At 49.3% G+C, this 25,718-nt stretch overlaps 1 protein-coding gene across 1 annotated transcript in view; it reads right to left on the bottom strand.

The window, feature by feature from the left end:
- LOC8034183 (transcription elongation factor SPT6) overlaps positions 1-25,718 on the bottom strand; it is an 81,694-nt gene that overhangs the window by 6,374 nt on the left and 49,602 nt on the right. The window contains exons 24-34 of the mRNA XM_029978537.4: positions 24,809-24,936; positions 21,521-21,686; positions 20,044-20,233; positions 12,668-12,816; positions 11,926-12,066; positions 10,829-10,935; positions 8,229-8,317; positions 5,740-5,855; positions 4,864-4,986; positions 3,738-3,971; positions 2,140-2,341 (exon numbers count right to left, since the gene is read on the bottom strand). Coding sequence (XP_029834397.3) covers positions 2,140-2,341; positions 3,738-3,971; positions 4,864-4,986; positions 5,740-5,855; positions 8,229-8,317; positions 10,829-10,935; positions 11,926-12,066; positions 12,668-12,816; positions 20,044-20,233; positions 21,521-21,686; positions 24,809-24,936 — 1,645 coding nt within the window. The remainder of the gene's footprint in view (positions 1-2,139; positions 2,342-3,737; positions 3,972-4,863; positions 4,987-5,739; positions 5,856-8,228; positions 8,318-10,828; positions 10,936-11,925; positions 12,067-12,667; positions 12,817-20,043; positions 20,234-21,520; positions 21,687-24,808; positions 24,937-25,718) is intronic.

Genomic DNA, 25,718 nt, shown 5'->3' with positions numbered 1-25,718 from the left:
GTTGTCACCCTGCTCGCAGCCATAGGCAGGCGGCACGGCACGCACAAAATAAAACCGGTTTTTCCCGGTACGCCGGCAAACTTCTCTCCCGCTCCTCGCCTCCTCGCTTCGGGTCGTGATGGCGACAGCCGTTTAGAGCGGAGGCGTGAAAAGAAGTTGACTTGCAGGGCTCCGCAATATTTGACTGGCGCGGATCGCACGAGAACTTCAAATTCGGCATTTGGAAATTGTATTTTTTACTTCACAAATACTGAATTCCCAAGTTTCAAATTTTGACGATGTCCAGGCATCGTTTTCAATCGTTACAAATAAAAAAAAAAAAAAAGAAAAAGAAAATTTGATGTGTCAGTGCTCTTTTAAAAGTTTAAGAATGGTGTCATTAATTTCCCAAAAATTGCGATGCAAAAATAGTTTTTAGTGGCAAACATCTAAGTTTGCCCTCCTTTGCTACCAGACACCTCCTTGCGATTGTTTCTTAGATCACCAGCCACAACGTCATCGATGGTTGAATTGCAGAAATTTTGAAGTTGCCAAAGTTTATTTTTACAACATTTAATGGCATGCATGAAACTTATTTTGTACAAACGTGGGTTGCGCACGACGACGCTGGTTTCGAAATGTCCAAAATCAAATTCTGAAAGTGTCTTTGTCGCGACATCAACGCGTCGATGTCGTCTCTTTGCCATTTTTGCTTTGATCTCTCAAAATGGTGTCTCCCGACGGTTGTGCCGCGAGAGATCACGATGTTGGTGATGGCTCGGAAGATTGGGTGTCTTCTTCGGCACCAAACAATCTTTCGAACTTGAGAAGTTGAACGTTGGCAGAGGTTGAATCTGGTATCGTACGAGACGCCCGATCGAAAGCCGGAAGATCCAGACTAGGACGTCGTCGGTACTTTTGCCTGCTTCGGCTCTGTGGCGCCTCGACGACACAGACTGGTAAGATCGCGTGGCATGCACCGAGCGGATGTCCTGCAGGAATTGCCTCCAGCCATGCCTTCTCCTCCACTTTATTCTTTGAAAGCTTGTGTAAAGGGCCACTTTCAAATGCGCCAGTGCTGGGGCACTTCTTGGCACAGAATGACGCGACATCCCCCTTCATGTCGCTCATTAAATCCGCTGCATGTAGTCTTCCATTGCGCCGCTTTTGAAAGTGTTTCGGAACGTCTAAGCAGGACAGTGAACAAACAACATATTGAAGCTTGCTACTGATGCTTCGTCTGCTTACGCAAGCACGGCCGGCACGGAGCAAAATTTGAGAGTGTGTGCCTGATTGTCGAGGGGGGAACGCGGAAGGACGAACGACACTTCCGGTTATAGGGCAGCAGAAAAAAGAAACATCACTTCCATAACCAAGTTTTCGCGACACCGAGCTCCCAACTTTGCACCTCCTTCTAAGCAAAGAGAAAGACATAGTTCTACGTAAAACAAATGCCTTTGGGGGTGTCTCTGCCTTTAAAAGTGACCACGGCTAGAAAGATATCGTCAGCTAGAATCTAAAAAAAAAAGTTACATGCACATTCATTCGATGGAACGCGATGAAACGCGGTAGCTTTACAGGAACATTGTTAGTGAAAACAATTAGGAAAAAAAATGGTACGGTGATGAAATGGTTGTAATATGTGTTGCACATCAAGGACGATGTCCTAGAACACGGCGTCAAGTACAACGTCTAGGAGGACATCAAGGACGACGTATAGGAGGATTTCAAGAACGACCACTAGGACGACTTCAAGGACAGCACCTAGGACGACCTCAAGGACGCCGTCGAGGATGACGTCCAGGAGGACGTCAAGAACGACATCTAGGCCGACCTCAAGTCATGTCAGCTTCAAGTACTGGCACTTACGAGCTTACGCAACTGCCGCTTACTCAACGAAGCTTACTCAGCCGGCACTTAGTCAACAAAGCATATGCGACCGGCGCTTACGTGACCTTGATTACACGACCTTGCACTTCAGCCATGTACGTGACCTTGAGGACATGACTACGAGGGTGGTTGGTCCTATAAAACTATTGCTTTAAAAAAACAAACAGTTACCAAATTTGGATATGAGCCTTGTCTCACAGTCCCGTAGATTCCCTTCCTGTTTTGGATGCCGAAAGAGGCTCGAGAAGAAGGTCGGCCATCCAAACTCACTCGATATGTTGATGCTTGGCGTTGCTCCGATGTACGAAGACTGGCCCATTGGGGTGCGAGCGTTGGTGGCGCTGCCCGGTGTGCCCGGCACAGGGTCCCGGAAGTGCTCCTTGAACCAGCGGAACAGGGACCCCACCGAGTGGAACATCTGCTGCCGGTAGCGGTAACCGTCGGGTGTCACCGTGATGTACTCGTGCCGCGCCTGGGAGGAGGACGAGGGACCAAAAAGTGGAAAGGGAAATGTCAGAAAGGATGCTTTGCACAGGTCTGCGTCTTTCCATCTCTGTGGATCCGTTCTGCCTTTTGGGCTTTAGCATTTGGGGTCGGTGCCAGCAATCACGTGGATACTGCCACTCGGCTATTGGGGATGTTATTACCATAATTTCCGGACTATAGTCCACACCCTGTGTATAGCCTGCAGGGTGCTTAGATAGTCCGCACCCGGTGCATAGTCCGTACCTGGTGCTTAGTCCACACCTGGTGCTTAGTCGGCAGGAAAATCTTCTCATAGACGGCACACCTTGACAGATGTCTGCTTTCTTAGCTCACAAAGAAGCTTGTATTATACACAAATCATCGTTAAAAGACCCTTTCATTCACAAAATCCGTCGCGTCTTGTCATAATCAACGATACTGAAAAACAAAATTCCTGTATAGTCCACGGACTATAGTCCGGAAAACACGGTATCACCCAAAATCTGTAACCTGCACCGTTAAGTTTGCATTCAAATAAAAATGGTTTACCCTTCCAGACCAGTTGCACTAGCAGCTACTGGCGCTTTTCACTACATGCTTTCTAGCCTACTTTCACGGCTTCGTCTTTAGACCATCGGGACCTGAGAATATTTCATTCGCTCGAAAATGCTGGCGAACGAACCTACGCCGTCCATTTTGCTGGAACCGCCAAAAGTATCGAACAGCTACCACATTGACTTAGGTTCGAGCCCCACCGGGGCCCAAACTTTAGGTTTAAGCTTTATACGGGTGTTTCAAAAAAAGATTTGAAAAATCCTTTAAAATAGGGTGGCTAAGAGAAAAAAGAATCCTTTCCGGGAACAAACGGCCAGCCATGGCAGACGTCATGGATCGCAGAAAACATACCAATAAGCTAAATAATAAACAAAAATTTACTAAGTAACTTTTTAGTTAGCAAACAAAAACATATGGTTCCAACGAGAAACTTGCACAACATCATTGAAAACCCCGTTTCGTTGAAACGAGGTTTGAATGTCTGTGGTTTCTTAATTCCCGACGTCCACCGTGGGTGGCAGTCCGTTCCTGGAAAGAGACTTCTTTTCTCCACCACCCCATTTTCAGGGATCTTTGAAAGCCTTCGCCGAAATACCCTGTATCAAACCTCGAGTCCGTAACACTCCCGGCGTGTCACCTGTTCACGAAGCTCGTTACGACGTTCCTTCGTGACAATTTCCTCGTAGAATTAAAATGTCACGAAACCGTGTCTCTCGTCCATTGCCGTTCCGCACACAACGGTTCAATCGACGGATCCAAATACGGCCGCCGATTTTTCTGCTCGGTGGGTTCCCCCACGACTGGTGGAGGACCCGCCGGTGCCCAGCTGAATGCGTGAGCCCACCCACCTTGACCCTGGGCAGGTAGGAGAGCAGGAACTTCCCCGGGAACTCCCGGCAGGAAGAGACGACGTAGTGGATCTTGGACGGGTTGCGCTTCTTCTCCTCGGCCAGCAGCTTCTCCAGGACCTCCCGCTTGCCCCCCTCGGCCTCCCGGAAGTAGCGGAAGCTCGTCAGGTCCCGGGCGTAGCCGGCCATGGGCTGCACGTGCCTCGCTATGATCTCGTCCAGGTCCTCGAATTCCTGGTACGGCCCGGACGAAAAGAGATTGGCCTTTTCACTGTTAAGGCAGTGGCAATTCGATGCCTGGAATGCGTTCCAACTCCTGGCTGCCAAAGCTTTCGGTAGACTGCCAAGCTGCAGAACCTACGGCAGAGCGGGTCACCTCCGCTGCTGCGACAACTGCGGCGGGCAACGGCCCAACAATTGGTGCAAATCGAGGCATTGTGTTTGCGGTAAACGCACCGGATGGAGTTGCGTTCAGGGCACTTTGGTGGCAACTGGGGATGTCGCTTGACTGTCCTTCGACTCGCTTAGATTTCCTCGACCTTCCAACGCCAAGTTCGACAAAAGTGCCGACTCGGGTTCGACCTTCGTACGCGTGTGCCAAAATTTGAAAAGGAGTCGACACCCCTTGGCGGAAGAGAAATATTTGTCGGGTGTATTGCTTCGCAACGCGAACGAAAGCATTAAAAGTACTTATTTCCGCTTTTATATAGCGTAAATGTTCGTAACCATATTATAAAATATAAACTAAACTACTTTCTAAATTGTTCTTTCCCAAAATTGGAAATGTTTGCGTCGAAGTAAAGCAACACTGCCCGTAAGTGGAACCTTGTCGAACTTTGCGAGAGGTTCGAAGGGAACCAGTCAAACCTCTGCCAGTTTGCGACCTCCACACTATTGCACGTTGCTTTACAACTGCATCGCATGGAGGAACTTGGCAATGTCACGACGGCGAGAATGTCGTTGCGTGGGATGTCGGAGCATCAGATGCATATCGAGTTCTTTTCTAGAAAAATAGAGCAAAGGCTCTGTTTTTCCAGCGCTACATGAGAAACTGAAATCAGGCACTAACAGAAGGGGGAGAATATAAATGCTCGAGCAGGTAAGACGGAGGCCAAAGCCGACCGACCTCGTTGTTGATGAGAAGCGATGAGCCGAGGCTGAAGGCGTTCTCCTTGCCCTGCTCCTTTACGTCGATGTGCTGGAGGATTCCCTCGTGCACCTTCCAGGTGACAGTCAGGTGGTCCACACCCTTGGGGATGAAAAAAGAACCTTGCCCATTTTACCAACCCTTTGAAGATGAAAGAAGAGCTTCAAGCTGCATTTCAACGGACAGCACACGTCCAACGACGGTTTATTCTGCAATGCAAATGCACCTCTAATGCCCAGCTCCCTAATGCACTCAAGTTCTACGTCCTGCAAGTTTCCGTTAATTGTGTTTCTTAACCAAAGAGCATAAGACGTTAGAAAAGGCAGCAGAGTATAAAGGAGTCTTAGCAAACAGGCGAGCCAGGAACACAGTGTGACACATGCAATAGACCTTTCACCGAAATTACCCGAGCATCGAAGAGAATGTTGGGAACCTAAGTACACGCACTGCACGTGCTGGCGCCTACAGCAGCGACTGTTTGAAAGCAAAAATCTAAGACAAGTGGCACTACGCACGGCCATCCCACAAATGCCTTACTTGGAATTTTTTTATGTAGGAAAGGCGAGAATGTGCAGCGCGCGTACCTGTGTTCCCAGCATTCCCTTTGATGTATGGGTGCGAAGGGTCTATAGCATGCGGAAGAATACTGCTGCATGGCTAACATTGTGACGATGACAAATTTAATGAAATCTGGTCCCCTCCCCAACCCTGTCAAGAAGAACTCTGCAAAAACCTCGGTTAGTGCACCCTTTCAGGGTTATTCACAGGGTACCGAGGTACCATACAACGAGTAGGAAGGACAGCTCAGAGCTCTGGCTGCACTTTTAGGGTGCGACAAGGAGAGAGATAGCTTGCCTTGCTGCTCGGGCGAATGATGACGTCTCCCTGGTCCATGGTGCTGAGCAGCTTCTCGGCCTCCTTGTACGAGATGTTGTGGAAGGAAGGGTGCACAATCACCCGCTTGACGTACGCTGCAACATTCGAGGGGTGGCATGAGTCTGGACATCAGAACTGCTCGCACCCCGACTGTACACCTCTGGACAGTTGCGGTGTGAGCACTGCTTTTAGACTCGTGATCCCATTTGAAATGACATGGCATAGCTGCATTCACAATCCGACTACCAATATGTACTTGGTTTAGATGTACCCTGATAAGTTTTGCTAATAGTACTGAAAGTTTCATTTGCGAACATTATGGCTAGGATAGCTCCTCACATCTCCAACATCGGCTGGAAATTTAGATGATGTCGGCAATCAATTTGCCGGTGCTCCAACCAACCAGCGCAGTTGACGAGCAATCTCAATACTTCGTTTCACCTTAATTTAAAGCGCAGCCGCCGCTCCGAGTAAACCAGACCAACCAGTGCCAAAGCGCGACATTGTGGCATCCGTCCACCTTCCTGTGCGTGGTCTTTTATCCTCTAAACGAATGAAGTGCAGCGAATGTCCCGTGACTTGCACTTTTAGTATGCGTTTGTGGTTGCATGTGTTCCGAGCCTTAGAGTAGAGACGCCGTTAAATACATATTTGTACCATTTTCCTTTCCTCCTACTTCTCTAAATGTTAATCAACCAATAATGATTTTTTTTTGTTGCTTACGTCATTCTGGTGCAGGTGTGGTGCAATTCTTAGCAAAAATAACACTTTGGTGCAAGATGTAGCAGACTTTCGTTCATGGCGCAATTTGGCGCAGCACTTCCATCACTGCACGATTTAATTTTCCAGTTTCAAAATAATTGGATTAGTGTCGTGATGTAGTCGAGCTGATTCCTGATGAATGGAAATAAACAGCACGCAAAAATAGAAAAGGACAAAGGGAAGATACAAACAACACTCACAACTAACCATTTATTGAAAAACACCAACAAAGTAAACCGCAGTATCGCTTCAACATGTCAAGATAAGCAGTTTCTTTCTTGTGTAGAAAAACCAATGTTTGGCTGACGCATGCATCTACTGCATGAGTCATTATTGAAAGCGTATCCAATATTAAAAGAGGGGCAAGATGCATGCGTCAGCCAACCATCAGTTTTTCTACGCAAGAAAGAAACTGCTTATCTCGACACGTGCTGAAACAAAAAGTGCGGTTTACTTCGTAGGTGTTTTTCAATAGATGTTTAGTAGCAAGTCCAGCGCTTGTTCACATCTTCCCTTCGTCCTCGTCTATTTTTGCACGCTTTTTATTTCCATTCAAAATAATTGATTGCAGGAAATATAAAAAGCACATAAAAACAAAAACAGATGCTACTATAACATATATATATATATATATACACCTTATTGGGTGTATATATACATCTAGCAGATGAAAAAAACTGAAAAAGATAGGATACATGCAAATGTAGATATGGCTTCCATAAAATAGCAGCGTGTAGATTGTTCACTTTGAAATAATAGTAAAAAAGCACGCACACACTCATTTTACTATGTTTTTAAGTAAATATTTTAAGATAAAAGAGATCTTTTTCACGAAAATATTTTCAGACAAGATGATAAATGCCTGTCAACCTTCAAAAACACAATAAAAAAAGAATAATTTTTTTGTTTTCTCGAAGTGCAGCATCTCCCCTTAACTTAAAATTCCCTATCTTTACGAAAAGATTACATCTCCTAAATAGGAGCATACTATTGGGGAGAATAACCAACAGCAGCACTCAGAGTGGCTAACTTCAGAACTCAGAGGGGGACAAGAAGAGCAATGACGCAGCGCTTGGCTGATGCAGCCAAACACTGCGTCGCATTCAACTCCCGTCGCCCAAAGAGAGGCTTTTGTCCAGCTCGGCACAAAAATCTTCTCAAGACTGCTTTCAACAAAGATCCGGCTTGTCGCGTAAAGCCAACGTTGCTCCGCTTACTGTCGACACCTTTTATGTTACGCCGTGCCTCCGTTTTATAGAGACGGGTGATGTAGGGCGTCAAGGCCAGGGGCCTCGTGTTGGGCGAACACCAGGCACTGGGGAAAGCAAGCTCGACAAAGCAACCCCATAGTTGCTGCCAAAATAACTTCTTTTTTTTCATTACTGTTTGTCTCTCTCTCTCGCTACTTGGAACTTCCAACAGTCAGCATCTCCTCCAAGTTTGAACCTTGGAGGTTGTTAGTGTGTTGAGGCTTGCACTTAGCTGCTAAGTATCTGGTGCAACTTACCGTAAAATACCGGGCAAGCGCCCACTCAAACTTTGGAGATAATCGCAAAAAAATGGGGGATGGGCGCTTGCCCGGTCATCAATTTTACATATAAATATACTGTGCATATTTTCTCAGATCTCACAAATTTGGTAATGGGCACTTAATGTGGAATGGGCGGGTGCACGGTATTCTACGGTAAGCTCGGGTCAGCGCTCACTTTGTCGGTTCTGCTTCTTCATGCTGTCGTCCACCACCTTCCTCTCCTTGTCCTCCGCCTCGTTGTCGTAGTAGAGGTCCTTGGCCGGCCTGAAAGCAGAGAGGAGCTACCTCTTGGAGAAGGCAGGGGCCCTCGTGAAACTCTGTGGCCGCTTGGCCTCGTTGCATACCTGACACGGTTTCGCCAACAAGGAACTACATTTTATTGAACAAGGATAAGACGATAACGAACACTAACATGAAAACAATGCGTCACCGGCGGTATTAAATGTCCAACCAGCAACTGCCTGTGCACCGCCCCAAATCGGCCTTGTCAAGGCGTGATGTGTGCGTGGCCAGATTGACTGCGCCACCACGTGGAAAAGTCAGCCACCTGGGCCCTGTAGTCGGGCAACTTGGCTGGGGTGCTTATGACTCTTACAGCAGTCCCTAAGCCACCCGAGGTGTCAGGGGTGGTGTTCAAGGACTAGAGGTGAGGTTTGTAAGCAACACCGGATGACGTTTCAGCGATTCAGTTATGGTAACGATTTAATTACTTTACAAATAATTTGTGATTCAAGTTTATCACATCTGGCTAAAGTTATTGTACTAGTTGTACTTGTTTGGTGGGAACAGCATTAAAAGACGTAGGACCAGAAGAAAAAACACAGACAGGCACTAACTTGCAACTGAAAGTTTATTGCTCTGAAAAAAAGGAAAATAAACACGGAAAAGGGGAAGGCAAGAGAACAAAAGAAAGCAAACCAATAACATCTGGCATCAGCTACGCCTACACAGTCACACATACTCGCCACAGTTTTTTATGAAATCTACCTCGTCACCTACAAGGGCAACAGAAGGTGCGCTCACACACAAGTCCGCTCCATGAGTCACCATTAAATACGCTTCGTCTATCTCTCTCGCAGTCTTGTTTTTGTGTTGAGACAAAATTTTCATGTCATGATGGCGAGCAGCCACACCTACTACATAGAACCATTAGGTTCCACGAGGGCGAAGAATGCGGAGGAAGAAAATGTTCCCTTGCCCTTATGTTTACGTATCGTCCCGTCTGACCAACATATACACCTTGCCACAGGACAGGGGGATCTGGTACACCAGCCCGCTTGCACATGCAATGTACCGGGTGCGATGTTTGATGTCACACTGAATTTCATTTCATACCTGCCATGTTTTCTATTACAGCGGAGCTGTTAAGGGCTAGGTTCCCGAGGATCGTGTACGGTGTAAAACGCTTGTCGACAAAAACGCCTCTGGACAGCTACCGCCATCTATAAGCGACGGCGGCAAGCACACAACCAGTATAGTTGCTATCGTCGCTGGTAGATGGCGAAGATCTTTCCAGCTATCATAGAAGAATGGATAGTTGGGCGGCACGTTGGTGGGAATTCATTGTAGGGAACAGCACGAAAAACAGACGACAACAAAGAAGAAGCACACGTAACGAGCGCAGCGCTCGTGACGTGTGTTTCTTCGTCCTCGCCTGTTTTGTGCGCTGTTTCCTACTGTCTTATCAGTTTCGGTTTGGACTTAGGATTACTCAGGATAGGTCGGCCGCGTGCCCTTTCGGGGAAAGAAGACTGACTGCGGAAGGAGCGGCAACGTACGCAGCAGCGCGAATGGGTGCATAACCGCCGCAAAGCTGCTGTCGCCTCAATTTCCACTGCGTCGAGCGCTTAAGATTCTCTTGCCAAAGAAGAGCACATCGTTCGCCTGGAAAGCCGCCGCCAAGAACAGAACCAGCGATGTAAAGGGTACCGGCGGGCCAATGCCACGGACGACGATCGTGTCACGGAGGCCAAGCTCGAGCGCGAGGCCCGGCGACGACTGCACTCCACGCCAGCTGAACAGTTCCCGGGCGCGATGGTGATGTTCCGGAAGGAGTTTGTGGATTACCCGTTTGGCGTCACGTGCCCGACTCTGGGTCGCCAGAGACGTATCCACGATCGGCGGCGTGTCGGACAAGAAGAAGCGGGAAACGGGCGCGTGCGCGTTGCGGCAGCGTATTGAGTACAGCTCCGCTGGTCTTCCTTCTTCACGAGAGTGGAAAGGCTGAACGTTCTAAGCTTTAACTAGGTATCACTCCATAATTGTTTCATTAAAAAGTGTGTCAGGTATGTGCGAATGTGAGTAGGCATGGCTGATGCTGGATGTTATTGGTTTCCCTTTTTTACTCTTTTCCCTTCCCCCTTTTTGTGTTTATTTCCCTTTTTGCGGAGCAATCAACTTTCAGTTGTAAGTCAGCGCCTTCTCTGTGCGCTTCTTCGTCCTGGCCCTACGTCTTTTAGCGCTGTTCCCACCAAACAAGTATGCACCATCAACTAGTCCAACTACATGTCTCGTTGTACTAGTTGTAATTTAATTGCTTTTTAGCCTCAGTAAGCGCAGAATTTGCCTTACAATTATAAACTGTGTGTCTGTCTCACCGCCAAACCTAAGAGACTGTGTCAGGGCACCGTTTATGTTAGGCTCCTCATTCGTCGAAGATTGGCTCAATGTCACACTTCCCGGACACATGGTGGCACGTGGCAATGAAGGTTCTCGACAGGACAAGGCTAGACAGAGAAGCGGAAGGGAACAGGCATGCTAGGAAAGGCTTCTGACCTCCACTCGTTGTTCACGTCTGCCAGGTCGGAGGAGCGGCAGGTGAGGTCCACTGCAAACCTCTCTATGTCTATCTTGATGATGCGACAGTGCAGGATCATTCCTGGCTGAAAGAGCAATGCACAGACCTATGACTCAAGGTCTACACTGCAGAACGGTGACGGTTATGCAGCGCACGTGAAAAGATTAATAAAAAAAAAAGACAACAATATACAATGACTGCTTTACTTTTTCTTGCAACCGTGCAATGAAACAGCAAAACCTCCGAACAATTTCGAAGTTGACAGCCCCGAAAGCCCAGAACTGCTAAGTGGGCAGTATGCAAAGGCTACCTCAACACCTGAAATGTCAAGAGGCTTTCCATAAACCAGAAAGGAAATATTTCGGCACTTCATACTCGGAACCGTTCACAGTGGTTGCTAGACACAAGATGTGGTACTTTTGAAACTGGAGAGCAACTGTAATTGTAACCAGTGTGTCTTTGAAAACTGGTATTACTGGGTGGCTGTGAGCAACGGCCTCATACCAAGCGTGTCCGAGGACAAGGTGGAGCTGGTACTTTATGTTTTGGCAACTGGAGTCTGATGTTTCTGCTTTAACCAATCTAGCTTTAAGGGCTTCGTGCACTGCCAACAAAACGAAATCGGCCATGCGGCTCAGTTGGCTCTGTGAGAGATGTGCATGCGTTGCCTGTGCTTCGCTGCACATTCTGGGATGAGCAGAAACAAGTGTAAAGCATGGAAGAAAAAGCACAAAACAACAACTCTCTCAACCACAAGGAGAGAGCTACAGCAACAACGGTGCCCACAGAGCAGGTCTCAACATAAGGGGGAACGAGAGAATATATTAATTCCATGCGCCGTGACCCAAACATTTTCTTCAAAGTTTTCATTGGAAATTGTTTTTAAATTTCTGGTTCATGCATTTACCAGGTTATGGTCACGACTCCCACAGAACAAATGCACAAACTTACCGTATTGTTTGCTGCCTTGAGCTGATGCACAAACTTAGTGTTGGTTGTGCCGAAATACTTTAGGTTTCCTGGTTGCCCAGATGTAGCAACCGAGGAATTGAGAGCATAGCCAAAGGCGGCTTACCCGAACCCTCTCCTCGGGGTTGGTGACCTTCTTGTCGCTGATGAACCTGATGTGGATGAAGCCGTTGACACCGTTGTCGAGGCGCACCCTCACTCCCATCGACTGGCCGGGGCAGCTGCCCGCGTCGAAGTGGTTCCACACCTGCCACCGGAGACGGATGTGACGAAGCAAGTAGAGCACCTTCGGGAAACACCCTTCACGCACCCATTTAAAGGTGCACTCCAGCGATTTTCTTAAGCTACCCCAACTAATTATATTTTCTGAATCCGCGGTCTTTATACCATTTCCCACATGCCATATTTAGTATCGCAAAATTCGGAACAGTTATTTTGGAATCCGCAAATGAAGGTTCCAATGTATTCGCGCTTTTCAATGCTGAGACCTCACTGGCAGGCGAGATTGCAGGTCGAGCACACAGTCTAGAAAACAGGTTCTGCTGCACATACTTTGTGCCGTTGCACGGGTGCTGGAGCCAGTTTCCAAAGCATTCATTTGACACCATCAAACTCCTTGTATTCAGTTGGGAGCAAATCCTACTGCCCTATAAGTGAACCCCCTTCTTGCTGCTGGCATCAGTTTTTCGCTGTTGCCAATAAAAACTTTCAGTTTGAAATTAAAAAAAAAAAAAAAAAATGGTAAGGACCAAGATTGCAAATTTAGTAACTTTGGGAAGAAAAATTATTTTGACCCAATATGAGTCGAGTAACGTAGAGACCGATCGGAGTTTAAGCCAACCACCCACCTCGCTGAGCTCGGGGAAGTCGTTCTTGAGACAGAAGGGGCACTGCCACAGACCCGTCTCGTCGTTGCGGATTGGGTTGGCCTGGTCCAGCTGCTGCCCGTGGGGCTTGCGACGGGCAATGCCCACCACCTGGCAGGTCACCATCTTGCCTGCACGCAAGAACATGGGCTGCACTCACCAGGCGATGCCGCATTCCAAGGGAAACACACGAGCAGACCGACAGTGTGGGTGACGTGTGTGACCAAAAGTGTTGGCACAGTCAGCCTCTGCTACTGGCTACATTCGCCAGTTAAAACTTTAATCGACGGAAATGAGAACGTCGAGCCGTCAACCTTGACGGTGTTGGTTTAAGGACGTGCCGACTCCTAGATTCCACCGTGCTGTCTAGGCGCACCATCAAACTCGTCGTTTGCAAGCGATAATTCTGGTAGTGCCATTCCAGGTGGGAACCGTAGGTGGCCATCACCAAAACATTGAATAGTCGATGTAAAAAACCCGAGGGCATTTACGTCATAGAGTAACGTGCATCCCCGTGACAGCAGCTCGGTGCTCACGTAATTCGCCGTTACGGTGCCACCTCCCAACCACGATTCCAAGGATTTTCGCATTATTTTCGCTTTTGCTCTCGATTCCACTTCCGTTCCTCGTCTGTATTCTATCTACAACAAGCTTCCCCGGCTCGCCGTAACCGACAGTCGTGTTAATCAGGCTGGCTACAAACTTCCGGAGGTCTAGAAAGCGGGCGCGCGAGTCGGTCCGCTCGGATGGCTGCGCGCACACGCCGGCACAGCGAGGTGTCGCCTCAGCACCGCCTATAAGACGAGGTTCGCGCACGACGTCGTCTTCAATAGATCCCCGCCCCCCGCCCCCCCCCCCCCCGCCGAGTGCCAAACAGTCCGAAGCTCGACGGGAGACGCGGCAAAGTGGCAGATGCGTCCGTCTCGGTGTCGCCGTGCACTAGCGGCGCGCTAGTTGGGAGACGCAGCAAGATGCACCAGCGTCGAAGAACGTGCTCATCAACTTTTCCTGTGCTTGGGCTGCGCCTGCACGCTCGAGGCTCTAAGACCCCTGGGCGTTATCAAACGGAGACACAAATGAAATGCACCTTCAATTTTCTAACATCTGTTCCTTTGAAAGCCTATTTGGTCGAGCGGTTCACTAGAATCGATTGCCGTCATCTATAGATGTCTCGGTGTCGCCGTGCACTAGCGGCGCGCTAGTTGGGAGACGCAGCAAGATGCACCAGCGTCGAAGAACGTGCTCATCAACTTTTCCTGTGCTTGGGCTGCACCTGCACGCTCGAGGCTCTAAGACCCCTGGGCGTTATCAAACGGAGACACAAATGAAATGCACCTTCAATTTTCTAACATCTGTTCCTTTGAAAGCCTATTTGGTCGAGCGGTTCACTAGAATCGATTGCCGTCATCTATAGATGTCTCGGTGTCGCCGTGCACTAGCGGCGCGCTAGTTGGGAGACGCAGCAAGATGCACCAGCGTCGAAGAACGTGCTCATCAACTTTTCCTGTGCTTGGGCTGCGCCTGCACGCTCGAGGCTCTAAGACCCCTGGGCGTTATCAAACGGAGACACAAATGAAATGCACCTTCAATTTTCTAACATCTGTTCCTTTGAAAGCCTATTTGGTCGAGCGGTTCACTAGAATCGATTGCCGTCATCTATAGATGTCTCGGTGTCGCCGTGCACTAGCGGCGCGCTAGTTGTGAGACAAAGCAAGATGCACCAGCGTCGAAGAACGTGCTCATCAACTTTTCCAGTGCTTGGGCTGCGCCTGCACGCTCGAGGCTCTAAGACCCCTGGGCGTTATCAAACGGAGACACAAATGAAATGCACCTTCAATTTTCTAACATCTGTTCCTTTGAAAGCCTATTTGGTCGAGCGGTTCACTAGAATCGATTGCCGTCATCTATAGATGTCTCGGTGTCGCCGTGCACTAGCGGCGCGCTAGTTGTGAGACAAAGCAAGATGCACCAGCGTCGAAGAACGTGCTCATCAACTTTTCCAGTGCTTGGGCTGCGCCTGCACGCTCGAGGCTCTAAGACCCCTGGGCGTTATCAAACGGAGACACAAATGAAATGCACCTTCAATTTTCTAACATCTGTTCCTTTGAAAGCCTATTTGGTCGAGCGGTTCACTAGAATCGATTGCCGTCATCTATAGATGTCTCGGTGTCGCCGTGCACTAGCGGCGCGCTAGTTGGGAGACGCAGCAAGATGCACCAGCGTCGAAGAACGTGCTCATCAACTTTTCCAGTGCTTGGGCTGCGCCTGCACGCTCGAGGCTCTAAGACCCCTGGGCGTTATCAAACGGAGACACAAATGAAATGCACCTTCAATTTTCTAACATCTGTTCCTTTGAAAGCCTATTTGGTCGAGCGGTTCACTAGAATCGATTGCCGTCATCTATAGATGTCTCGGTGTCGCCGTGCACTAGCGGCGCGCTAGTTGGGAGACGCAGCAAGATGCACCAGCGTCGAAGAACGTGCTCATCAACTTTTCCTGTGCTTGGGCTGCGCCTGCACGCTCGAGGCTCTAAGACCCCTGGGCGTTATCAAACGGAGACACAAATGAAATGCACCTTCAATTTTCTAACATCTGTTCCTTTGAAAGCCTATTTGGTCGAGCGGTTCACTAGAATCGATTGCCGTCATCTATAGATGTCTCGGTGTCGCCGTGCACTAGCGGCGCGCTAGTTGGGAGACGCAGCAAGATGCACCAGCGTCGAAGAACGTGCTCATCAACTTTTCCTGTGCTTGGGCTGCGCCTGCACGCTCGAGGCTCTAAGACCCCTGGGCGTTATCAAACGGAGACACAAATGAAATGCACCTTCAATTTTCTAACATCTGTTCCTTTGAAAGCCTATTTGGTCGAGCGGTTCACTAGAATCGATTGCCGTCATCTATAGATGTCTCGGTGTCGCCGTGCACTAGCGGCGCGCTAGTTGGGAGACGCAGCAAGATGCACCAGCGTCGAAGAACGTGCTCATCAACTTTTCCAGTGCTTGGGCTGCGCCTGCACGCTCGAGGCTCTAAGACCCCTGGGCGTTATCAAACGGAGACACAAATGAAATGCACCTTCAATTTTCTAACATCTGTTCCTTTGAAAGCCTATTTGGTCGAGCGGTTCACTAGAATCGATTGCCGTCATCTATAGATGTCTCGGTGTCGCCGTGCACTAGCGGCGCGCTAGTTGGGAGACGCAGCAAGATGCACCAGCGTCGAAGAACGTGCTCATCAACTTTTCCTGTGCTTGGGCTGCGCCTGCACGCTCGAGGCTCTAAGACCCCTGGGCGTTATCAAACGGAGACACAAATGAAATGCACCTTCAATTTTCTAACATCTGTTCCTTTGAAAGCCTATTTGGTCGAGCGGTTCACTAGAATCGATTGCCGTCATCTATAGATGTCTCGGTGTCGCCGTGCACTAGCGGCGCGCTAGTTGTGAGACAAAGCAAGATGCACCAGCGTCGAAGAACGTGCTCATCAACTTTTCCTGTGCTTGGGCTGCGCCTGCACGCTCGAGGCTCTAAGACCCCTGGGCGTTATCAAACGGAGACACAAATGAAATGCACCTTCAATTTTCTAACATCTGTTCCTTTGAAAGCCTATTTGGTCGAGCGGTTCACTAGAATCGATTGCCGTCATCTATAGATGTCTCGGTGTCGCCGTGCACTAGCGGCGCGCTAGTTGTGAGACAAAGCAAGATGCACCAGCGTCGAAGAACGTGCTCATCAACTTTTCCAGTGCTTGGGCTGCGCCTGCACGCTCGAGGCTCTAAGACCCCTGGGCGTTATCAAACGGAGACACAAATGAAATGCACCTTCAATTTTCTAACATCTGTTCCTTTGAAAGCCTATTTGGTCGAGCGGTTCACTAGAATCGATTGCCGTCATCTATAGATGTCTCGGTGTCGCCGTGCACTAGCGGCGCGCTAGTTGGGAGACGCAGCAAGATGCACCAGCGTCGAAGAACGTGCTCATCAACTTTTCCAGTGCTTGGGCTGCGCCTGCACGCTCGAGGCTCTAAGACCCCTGGGCGTTATCAAACGGAGACACAAATGAAATGCACCTTCAATTTTCTAACATCTGTTCCTTTGAAAGCCTATTTGGTCGAGCGGTTCACTAGAATCGATTGCCGTCATCTATAGATGTCTCGGTGTCGCCGTGCACTAGCGGCGCGCTAGTTGGGAGACGCAGCAAGATGCACCAGCGTCGAAGAACGTGCTCATCAACTTTTCCAGTGCTTGGGCTGCGCCTGCACGCTCGAGGCTCTAAGACCCCTGGGCGTTATCAAACGGAGACACAAATGAAATGCACCTTCAATTTTCTAACATCTGTTCCTTTGAAAGCCTATTTGGTCGAGCGGTTCACTAGAATCGATTGCCGTCATCTATAGATGTCTCGGTGTCGCCGTGCACTAGCGGCGCGCTAGTTGTGAGACAAAGCAAGATGCACCAGCGTCGAAGAACGTGCTCATCAACTTTTCCAGTGCTTGGGCTGCGCCTGCACGCTCGAGGCTCTAAGACCCCTGGGCGTTATCAAACGGAGACACAAATGAAATGCACCTTCAATTTTCTAACATCTGTTCCTTTGAAAGCCTATTTGGTCGAGCGGTTCACTAGAATCGATTGCCGTCATCTATAGATGTCTCGGTGTCGCCGTGCACTAGCGGCGCGCTAGTTGGGAGACGCAGCAAGATGCACCAGCGTCGAAGAACGTGCTCATCAACTTTTCCTGTGCTTGGGCTGCGCCTGCACGCTCGAGGCTCTAAGACCCCTGGGCGTTATCAAACGGAGACACAAATGAAATGCACCTTCAATTTTCTAACATCTGTTCCTTTGAAAGCCTATTTGGTCGAGCGGTTCACTAGAATCGATTGCCGTCATCTATAGATGTCTCGGTGTCGCCGTGCACTAGCGGCGCGCTAGTTGGGAGACGCAGCAAGATGCACCAGCGTCGAAGAACGTGCTCATCAACTTTTCCTGTGCTTGGGCTGCGCCTGCACGCTCGAGGCTCTAAGACCCCTGGGCGTTATCAAACGGAGACACAAATGAAATGCACCTTCAATTTTCTAACATCTGTTCCTTTGAAAGCCTATTTGGTCGAGCGGTTCACTAGAATCGATTGCCGTCATCTATAGATGTCTCGGTGTCGCCGTGCACTAGCGGCGCGCTAGTTGTGAGACAAAGCAAGATGCACCAGCGTCGAAGAACGTGCTCATCAACTTTTCCAGTGCTTGGGCTGCGCCTGCACGCTCGAGGCTCTAAGACCCCTGGGCGTTATCAAACGGAGACACAAATGAAATGCACCTTCAATTTTCTAACATCTGTTCCTTTGAAAGCCTATTTGGTCGAGCGGTTCACTAGAATCGATTGCCGTCATCTATAGATGTCTCGGTGTCGCCGTGCACTAGCGGCGCGCTAGTTGGGAGACGCAGCAAGATGCACCAGCGTCGAAGAACGTGCTCATCAACTTTTCCTGTGCTTGGGCTGCGCCTGCACGCTCGAGGCTCTAAGACCCCTGGGCGTTATCAAACGGAGACACAAATGAAATGCACCTTCAATTTTCTAACATCTGTTCCTTTGAAAGCCTATTTGGTCGAGCGGTTCACTAGAATCGATTGCCGTCATCTATAGATGTCTCGGTGTCGCCGTGCACTAGCGGCGCGCTAGTTGGGAGACGCAGCAAGATGCACCAGCGTCGAAGAACGTGCTCATCAACTTTTCCTGTGCTTGGGCTGCGCCTGCACGCTCGAGGCTCTAAGACCCCTGGGCGTTATCAAACGGAGACACAAATGAAATGCACCTTCAATTTTCTAACATCTGTTCCTTTGAAAGCCTATTTGGTCGAGCGGTTCACTAGAATCGATTGCCGTCATCTATAGATGTCTCGGTGTCGCCGTGCACTAGCGGCGCGCTAGTTGGGAGACGCAGCAAGATGCACCAGCGTCGAAGAACGTGCTCATCCACTTTTCCTGTGCTTGGGCTGCGCCTGCACGCTCGAGGCTCTAAGACCCCTGGGTGTTATTAAACGAAGACACAAATGGAATGCACCTTCAATTTTCTAACATCTGTTCCTTTGATAGCCTATTTGGTCGAGCGGCTCACTAGAATCGATTGCCGATATCTATAGATGACTGGTTTGAATCCAGCTAGACAGACTTTTCCTTTTCTTTTTAAATTCTGCGGCACTGGAGCGCGTGCCTCGGAGCCCCAAGTGTGATGGCTAGGAGCCACCACGCGATTTACGACGTCGCCGGGGGTTGTCGCGAGGGACACTTGCATGATTTCCCAGGGAGGTTTTCACCGACGGCTGTTGCCGTAACAAGTATGTCCTTGTAACGACCGTTTGCCGAAGTCATCGAGCCTCACCCTTACAGCCCAAACGCAACGTTTTTTCACCCACCGACATCTTCTGGTACTCTTACCATATTATCTACAACGCCATTTGTATAATCCGACAACAAGCGGTCTTCCCACCGTCACTGCCGTCCATAAGTACGCAACCAGTCTCCCGGAGCAAGCGAGGGTTCCCCTAGCCGTACTTGCGAAGCAACATCTGACCGGCACTTGGAAACTGCCACTTCATCTCCTTACTTCGTTCTTTTAGCTTTCTCATCCAAATCGTAGCCAATCCACGTCGCGGCTATTTGTCGCAGAAAGCACTCCCTAAACGTAACACACACCTCGTCCTAGAGAAGTGTAAGCATTCATACACCATTAGGAAAGGCTCGCGTAAGGAGAAAGAAGCACAAGTGAAGACGAATCAATGACTCAGAATCACTCTTGATTTTCGTGACCGTGAAAACAAGAACCAGGTCTGACTGGACTCTCACAAAGCGAGTCAATCATTAGTAGACTTCTAGTTTGCTCTCGCGAGTGCAGAAAGCGGGTTCGTCTGGTATCAGGTGTCATTCGCAAACGAAAATGTAACAAGAAATCATATGGACATTATCCACCGATATAATCAAAAAGAGCCGAATGACAAATCAAGTTTTGCGAACGACGTGATCGGGTGCAAGCTTTAATTGCAAACGTCCTCCATTTCACGAAGAAAACAGTCCATAAACCACGATTCTTTTGCAAATCTCAAGTTGTTCTGCTACCGCAAGCGAGCCAAAATCCACCGGCAGATAAAGAAGCATTAGAAATGGTGCACGAGAGGCCACGAGACCTCCCTCGCCACACGCATGTGGAAGTTCTCACCGAAATGCTGTCCGATCGTGGACTCGCGTATGGGTTAACTCACTCGTCGGTCGATAATGCTCACCCTGCGGAAAGCTGCGACATCCCTCCCTATCAGCAGCTGAAAAAGCTCTCGACGTCAAACCCCCCCACCCCCCCCAGAGACGTGTCCCCCCCTACCGATGTAGAAGGTCTGGGGGGTCTCCTTGGTGAGCATGTTGAAAGTCTCCTCTGGGTTGGGGGCCCTGAAGGCTGTCCTGAGGTCCTTGTAGCGGTGGTTCAGCTCTGCCCGGATGTCGTACAGGGTGATGCTCTTGTTGCCGTAGCCCTGCCGCTCCAGCTCAACCGCAAAGGCATCCAGGTCCAGGTCCTGCGGAAAGGTTTCCACCATGCGCTCACCGGAGACACCTCCAGGCACGGCGGCTCAGACGGCGAGTCGGTCCAAGCCGACCACACTCCAGAGGCAAAAGAATTAGGAGCTGTGTTTTGAATCTATCGATCAAACCATCATATGCAGAAATGCAATGTGTTACAAACAAAAAGCTTTTACATCTTTTTTTTTTTTTTTTTTTTTTGCTGGCACACTTTGGACTAGTCTTGTCACGCGACACGGTTGCATGACGTCACGTGGAACAGTATCACGTCGCATCGTGACACCACGTGATCCAACATTGCACATCACGGCTACGTAACAGCGTCGAGGCGTGGTGTCACGTGACGTCACGTCACGTGGCAGTGTCGTGTGACAATGCGATATCACAGGACCGGGTGTCATGCGCTGTGGTCACGTGACGTGGCTTGACGTTACACTATGACTCAGTGCCTGTCACTAGGTTCAATAATCTTGCCGATACCGTGACGTCACGCGACACCACCGCTTCCTATCGTGAGTCATGTGATGTCGGGTCTCGTGACATGCCACGCATGCCGCGGACGAATAATCCGAGTTATCTTCCATTAGAATGCAATTCTGCAGTAATACTATACAGCCAAACAGTCAACCGTCGTAAAAAAAATCAGAATTTCTTAAGGTTAAATTTCATTAAAGGGACGATGCAACGATTTTTGCACTTCGTGCAAATACCATTTCGAATGAATCCCCGACATTAATGACTAATGAAAGATGCGTTCGTTTTTCATCACAGGCATTAGAAGTCGCAGAAAAAATTAAAGAAAAACGAGCAACATTCATCCCCTCAACTCGCAGCCAGAACAAGCGGTTACGTGATCTGGAGCAGTTTATATGCCACCAATGTTGATCATAGCCACGTGCGGGGGTTGGTAAAGCTCAGGACGCGTGCTGAGTTCCAGACATTGTTAGAGTTTCGCTATTGTTGTCATTGCAGCGATTGCATAGGAAGGAGGTTGCTAATTCAGAATTCACTAATTTTTATGATAACCGCATGTATTTAAATTCCGAATAATTTGGGTTTTACAGCCTCCACCTTAAAAGACCCAAAGACGACGTCTCAGTGCCCAAATCAGCTATGCGTTCGACGGATGTGCCGACCGCCGTTGCGGGCAAATGAAACTAGAAATCTCCCACCTTGCACAGGACTTTGCAGGTTCACACCTCTCGTCTCGGGAGGCGAGCAGTTGTAACGCAATTTGTCCAAAAAGCCCGCAAAACGCTCGCGAAAAGCCCTGGAGGCCTCACCCTGAGCTTCTCCGGGTTCTCGAGGATCTCCTCGAGGGCCTCGGCCGGGTTGACGTCCTCGGTGACGTCGTCGTACTCCAGTGCGTCCACGGCCATCTTGCGGGCCCACTCGTACGCCTCCGGGTGCACCCGGGAACCGTCCAGCACCTCCACGTACGCGTTGGTGCTGGTTGCGGGACAAAGGCAGGTGTCACTCAGTTGGCCCCGGCTCCAAACCCAGGGCTTTCATGTGCAAAACCAACGGGACTGGGGACTCCAACCATCTTACGGCGCCCACTACGTCAGTGGTTCCCAAATAAAGGTCTGCAAAACCCTCAACAAAAATTTTTTTTTTTTTTAGTTGGCACGTTTTTTGTACATAGTTCGAAGCGCGAGAGTGCCACGTATTGATGAACTGACCAGAATGAAGTGATGTGGCACCTTTGTATTATGTTTTTCTGCTACCTAGCAATAAAAGGCACCTGTTTCATGCTCCAGATGTGCTAACTTACTAACGTCTCCTCCCCCCCCCGGCTTGAAGGGGTCCCCCATCACTGAAAGCGGTCCGCAAGGGGTCCCCGACACATCCTTGGCTGGGAACCACTGCACTACGTGATAAGAGCAGTCGGGATCCGGACCTGCCAACGTCTGTTTGTAGGCCGGCACCTCGCTTCGGAGCCACCGAGGCGGCTTCCCGGTTCCGGCGATTCTGCGGCCTTTGTAGACGCACACGCGGTGCTGCCGCCATCCACCCTACTGCCAGTTTGGTAGTGTTCCAGGTACTTTCAATATACTTTTGTGCTCACCTAGTCTTTTTTTCTTTAAGATTTCGCGCCATGAACTGGGACGGAAGATCCGCCACAATTGCACGGAACTATAATTGTAATCGGAGTACCGACCTAAAATATTGAGCGAAATTCACTAACGCGTTCAACTAATGCAGATGCTCTTCGCATCGGCCGTCGCGCTACTACAGTCGACGTCGCCTTTTTCGCGCTACAACGTCGAAACTAGCGTCGCTCCACGGGTGTGCAACCCAGTACTGCGGCTAAAGAGCGTGGCCTTGTCTCGAGTGCACGTGTCGAGTCTCCTACGCGCGTGCTCTCACGATGAGGGTGGCAACTGTGGGAGTGGGAGGAGCTTCTGGCACATTCTCGTATTCAACTACGCAACCTCGGCCAGGGCTGTTGAACCAGCGACAAAACTTCAGAAGGTGCACGATACGAGCCAGTGGCATTCAGGCCGGAATGGCACAGAAGCCGCGTGGAAAGTCTAGGATACGTTAAGCTGCTGAAAGAGACATGGGCACAGACTGCCATATTTCCAACTGTCCCATTACGGCAGTCGGTTTTATAACCTGGCACGCCAGAGGCACACCATGCGGCATTTTACACTTTTCGGCTGATACTAAACTGACATACTGGCACTGAATGTATGGGTGACTTATATTGGTAGTGCTATGAAGACTACTGCCACCAAATCTCCTCCTACCCAAGAGTGGTGGTCGTGCAAAACAGCTGGCCGAGGCAGTTAAGAGGCGTTTTGAGCTCGTGCTGTTTCTCGGACCACGACATAGGGATGGGACACCTTTGAGCATGTGAATATACAGCAATGTCTCCTTAATAAAGACACCTCCATTCTTACAGAAATCGTCCATAATAATGAAATAAATATGCCCACATTTTTACCCAGTTCGTTCCTGAGTATTTAGTCTATACAGTAATCCCTCGTTCACTCAAACTCTGCTTTCTCAGAATATTGGTTAGGTCGAAAGATTTCCTTGTCATGGAATGAACTCCCATAGGCATAATGCATTTACTCATTGCTTTGCTCGAAATGTTTTCAGGTCCTAACCTCGGTTATTTCAAAAACTTAATACAAAAAAAAAAAAGGAAACAGTAAGCAATGTAGTGGTGGCCTAAGCATTAATTATTAATCCCCCCCCCCCCCCCCAAAAAAAATATTGTGCATCATTGCATGTGCAACAATGCACAAAAAAATAAAAAAAAACGCCTCGTGTCATGAGCAGCGTGCGCCTCAAAATGTTTGTCTTAGCATCTTTTTTTTTTTTCCTCCCTGATATGGCTAGCTAGTCGTGCCACTGTTCCTCTCTTCCACGCGTCCAACATTATCTTCCACAGTTGGTCTTTTTCTTTCGATCTTTTTTGTAGCGTGAGCTACACTGGCTGAGGTTGGGCAGTTTCGCGTGGCTCGCATAATGAGCCGTGCTCCGTACTGCACATGCGCGAGGAGCAGTGACGTCACACGGCGCACAGCTGGCACGCCGGAGCCGCCGCCGCCGTGCTCGCCTCGCCGGTCTGCGCATTCCAGAGGAGTGACGTCATAGACGCACTGGCGCCGCCGCGTGCCCAGCTGTGCGCCTCCGTTGCACAGTAGCCAAGTCTGACGCTGCACCGGAGCCGCTTGATAGCGCCTCTCATTTTGAGCGCATAAGCTCACGCTACATATATCCTGGCATAGCCGAGCTAAGCCACCGCAATTTTTTTTTTTTTTTTTTTAGAGCGCAGCTTTTAGGCGCTTGTTTCCGGCTTGAGCGGCGTCGGCGTCACCGCGCGGTGCATTATGGGTAAATTTTCCTGCTAAATTTAGCGGAAAAATTTCTCCGCTAGATTTAGCGGAAAAATTTCCCCGCTCAATCTAGGGGAAACATTTCCCCGCTAAATTTACCGGAAAAATTTTCTTGCTAAATCTAGCGGAAAAATTTATTTGGGGGTCACGTGACCCCCCAGGTCACGTGACACCTCCCCCAAATCACGTGACCCTCCTCCTCCTCCTCCCCCTCCTCCCCCCCCCCCCCCCCCAGAAAACGTGACCCTCAGTACCCTTCCCTCCTCCTCAAGAGCTGCGCTTTAATTCGGCATTACAGGGAGTTGTAAACGGCTTTCATTTTTTGTAAGTTCTTTAGGTTTTTCTTTCCTTTTTCGCGTTCTTGCTTCCCAGTCTCACTGTCTCATCTTATGAGTGTTGCCTGGTGATGATTTTGTTGCGATCGTTTTGTTCTCTCCATGGCACCAGCCGCATACCGTGCGACTGTCAGGTCACTTGGCACGATTGTTGGAAGGGCTCCGTTTGCACAAGGCACTTCTCTCGAATCTTTTTATAGCTTTTATGACTTCGAATCAACCAAGGTTTACTATATTGACATCACCAGGATCCATACTAACGTGACACAGCTGTGTTTCTGTTCCCCTAGAACTGAATACTCCACGAATGACAGGAATGACTTTGAGCAATGCAAGGACGTTCCCAGAGCACTGGATGTGGGCGAGACAGACCAAGTGCAGGCACCTGTTCTCGAAGGAGGTGGTGTCGATCTTGATGAAGCCGGCACAGTTGATGAACACCTTGGGCCCCATGTGGCAGACGGTCACCAGCTGGGTACGGCTCTCCAGGCGCTGGTGGCTCTGCTTCAGGGTCTGCCGGCCAGGGGAGGGAAGGAGAAATGACCCTCTGCACTATACATTGCAAAGTCACACAATCTATGACAGCATTCTAGCACCACGTGGCATTAGCTGTGAGGGACTGACACATTTTAGTTCCCGCTCGGCAAACGGTGAAGACCGCAGCCTCGGCACACGCTCGACTCGGTCACTCTGAGGGGCTCGAAGGGGCCGTTGCGTTTGCTCTTTGCAAAGTTATGGTGGAACCAAATTCGCCTACAATCTGTTTGATAACCTGAAAAAATTTAAAGATCGTTCAAGGACCCAGGCGAGACCAGAATGCCAATAACATCAGCTCACTACTCCCATGGAATGTCGACATACCCAGAATACATCAATCTGTGCCTGTTTTAATGCATAAAAGTAACACTACAAGTTTACATCTTTGAAGAAGGGAATTGATCAAAATACCCCGTGAAATTGAACAGGGCAGTCCGTCACAGCCAAAACACGTCCCAAGGGGAGCTCCTACTGACACTAGATCAAAGGTGCTCCAAGATGCGAGATTTTCAGGCAGTGGTGGGGTAAAAAAGGCCAGTTAACCGGTGCAACAAATAGAAAACAATGCTTACAGCAAAGATTACAAGAACCCACACTATGACACCATAGACAAGTCCCATAAGGCATTACATATCTAACTGACGGTAATGAAGTAGCAAAGTGGACTTCACTTCGTAGCAAGGGAGCCTAGGATCGTGTTCGTTATAGCGACATACGCTGGCCGAGTACTGTCAAGTTTGAGGAGGGGGTTGGTGACC

The sequence above is a fragment of the Ixodes scapularis genome, unplaced genomic scaffold, assembly GCF_016920785.2.
Source record: "Ixodes scapularis isolate PalLabHiFi unplaced genomic scaffold, ASM1692078v2 PGA_scaffold1__304_contigs__length_218370807, whole genome shotgun sequence".
Classification (NCBI taxonomy): domain Eukaryota; kingdom Metazoa; phylum Arthropoda; class Arachnida; order Ixodida; family Ixodidae; genus Ixodes; species Ixodes scapularis.
Note: the sequence above shows the minus strand (reverse complement) of the source record. Positions and strands in the feature narration are given on the sequence as shown.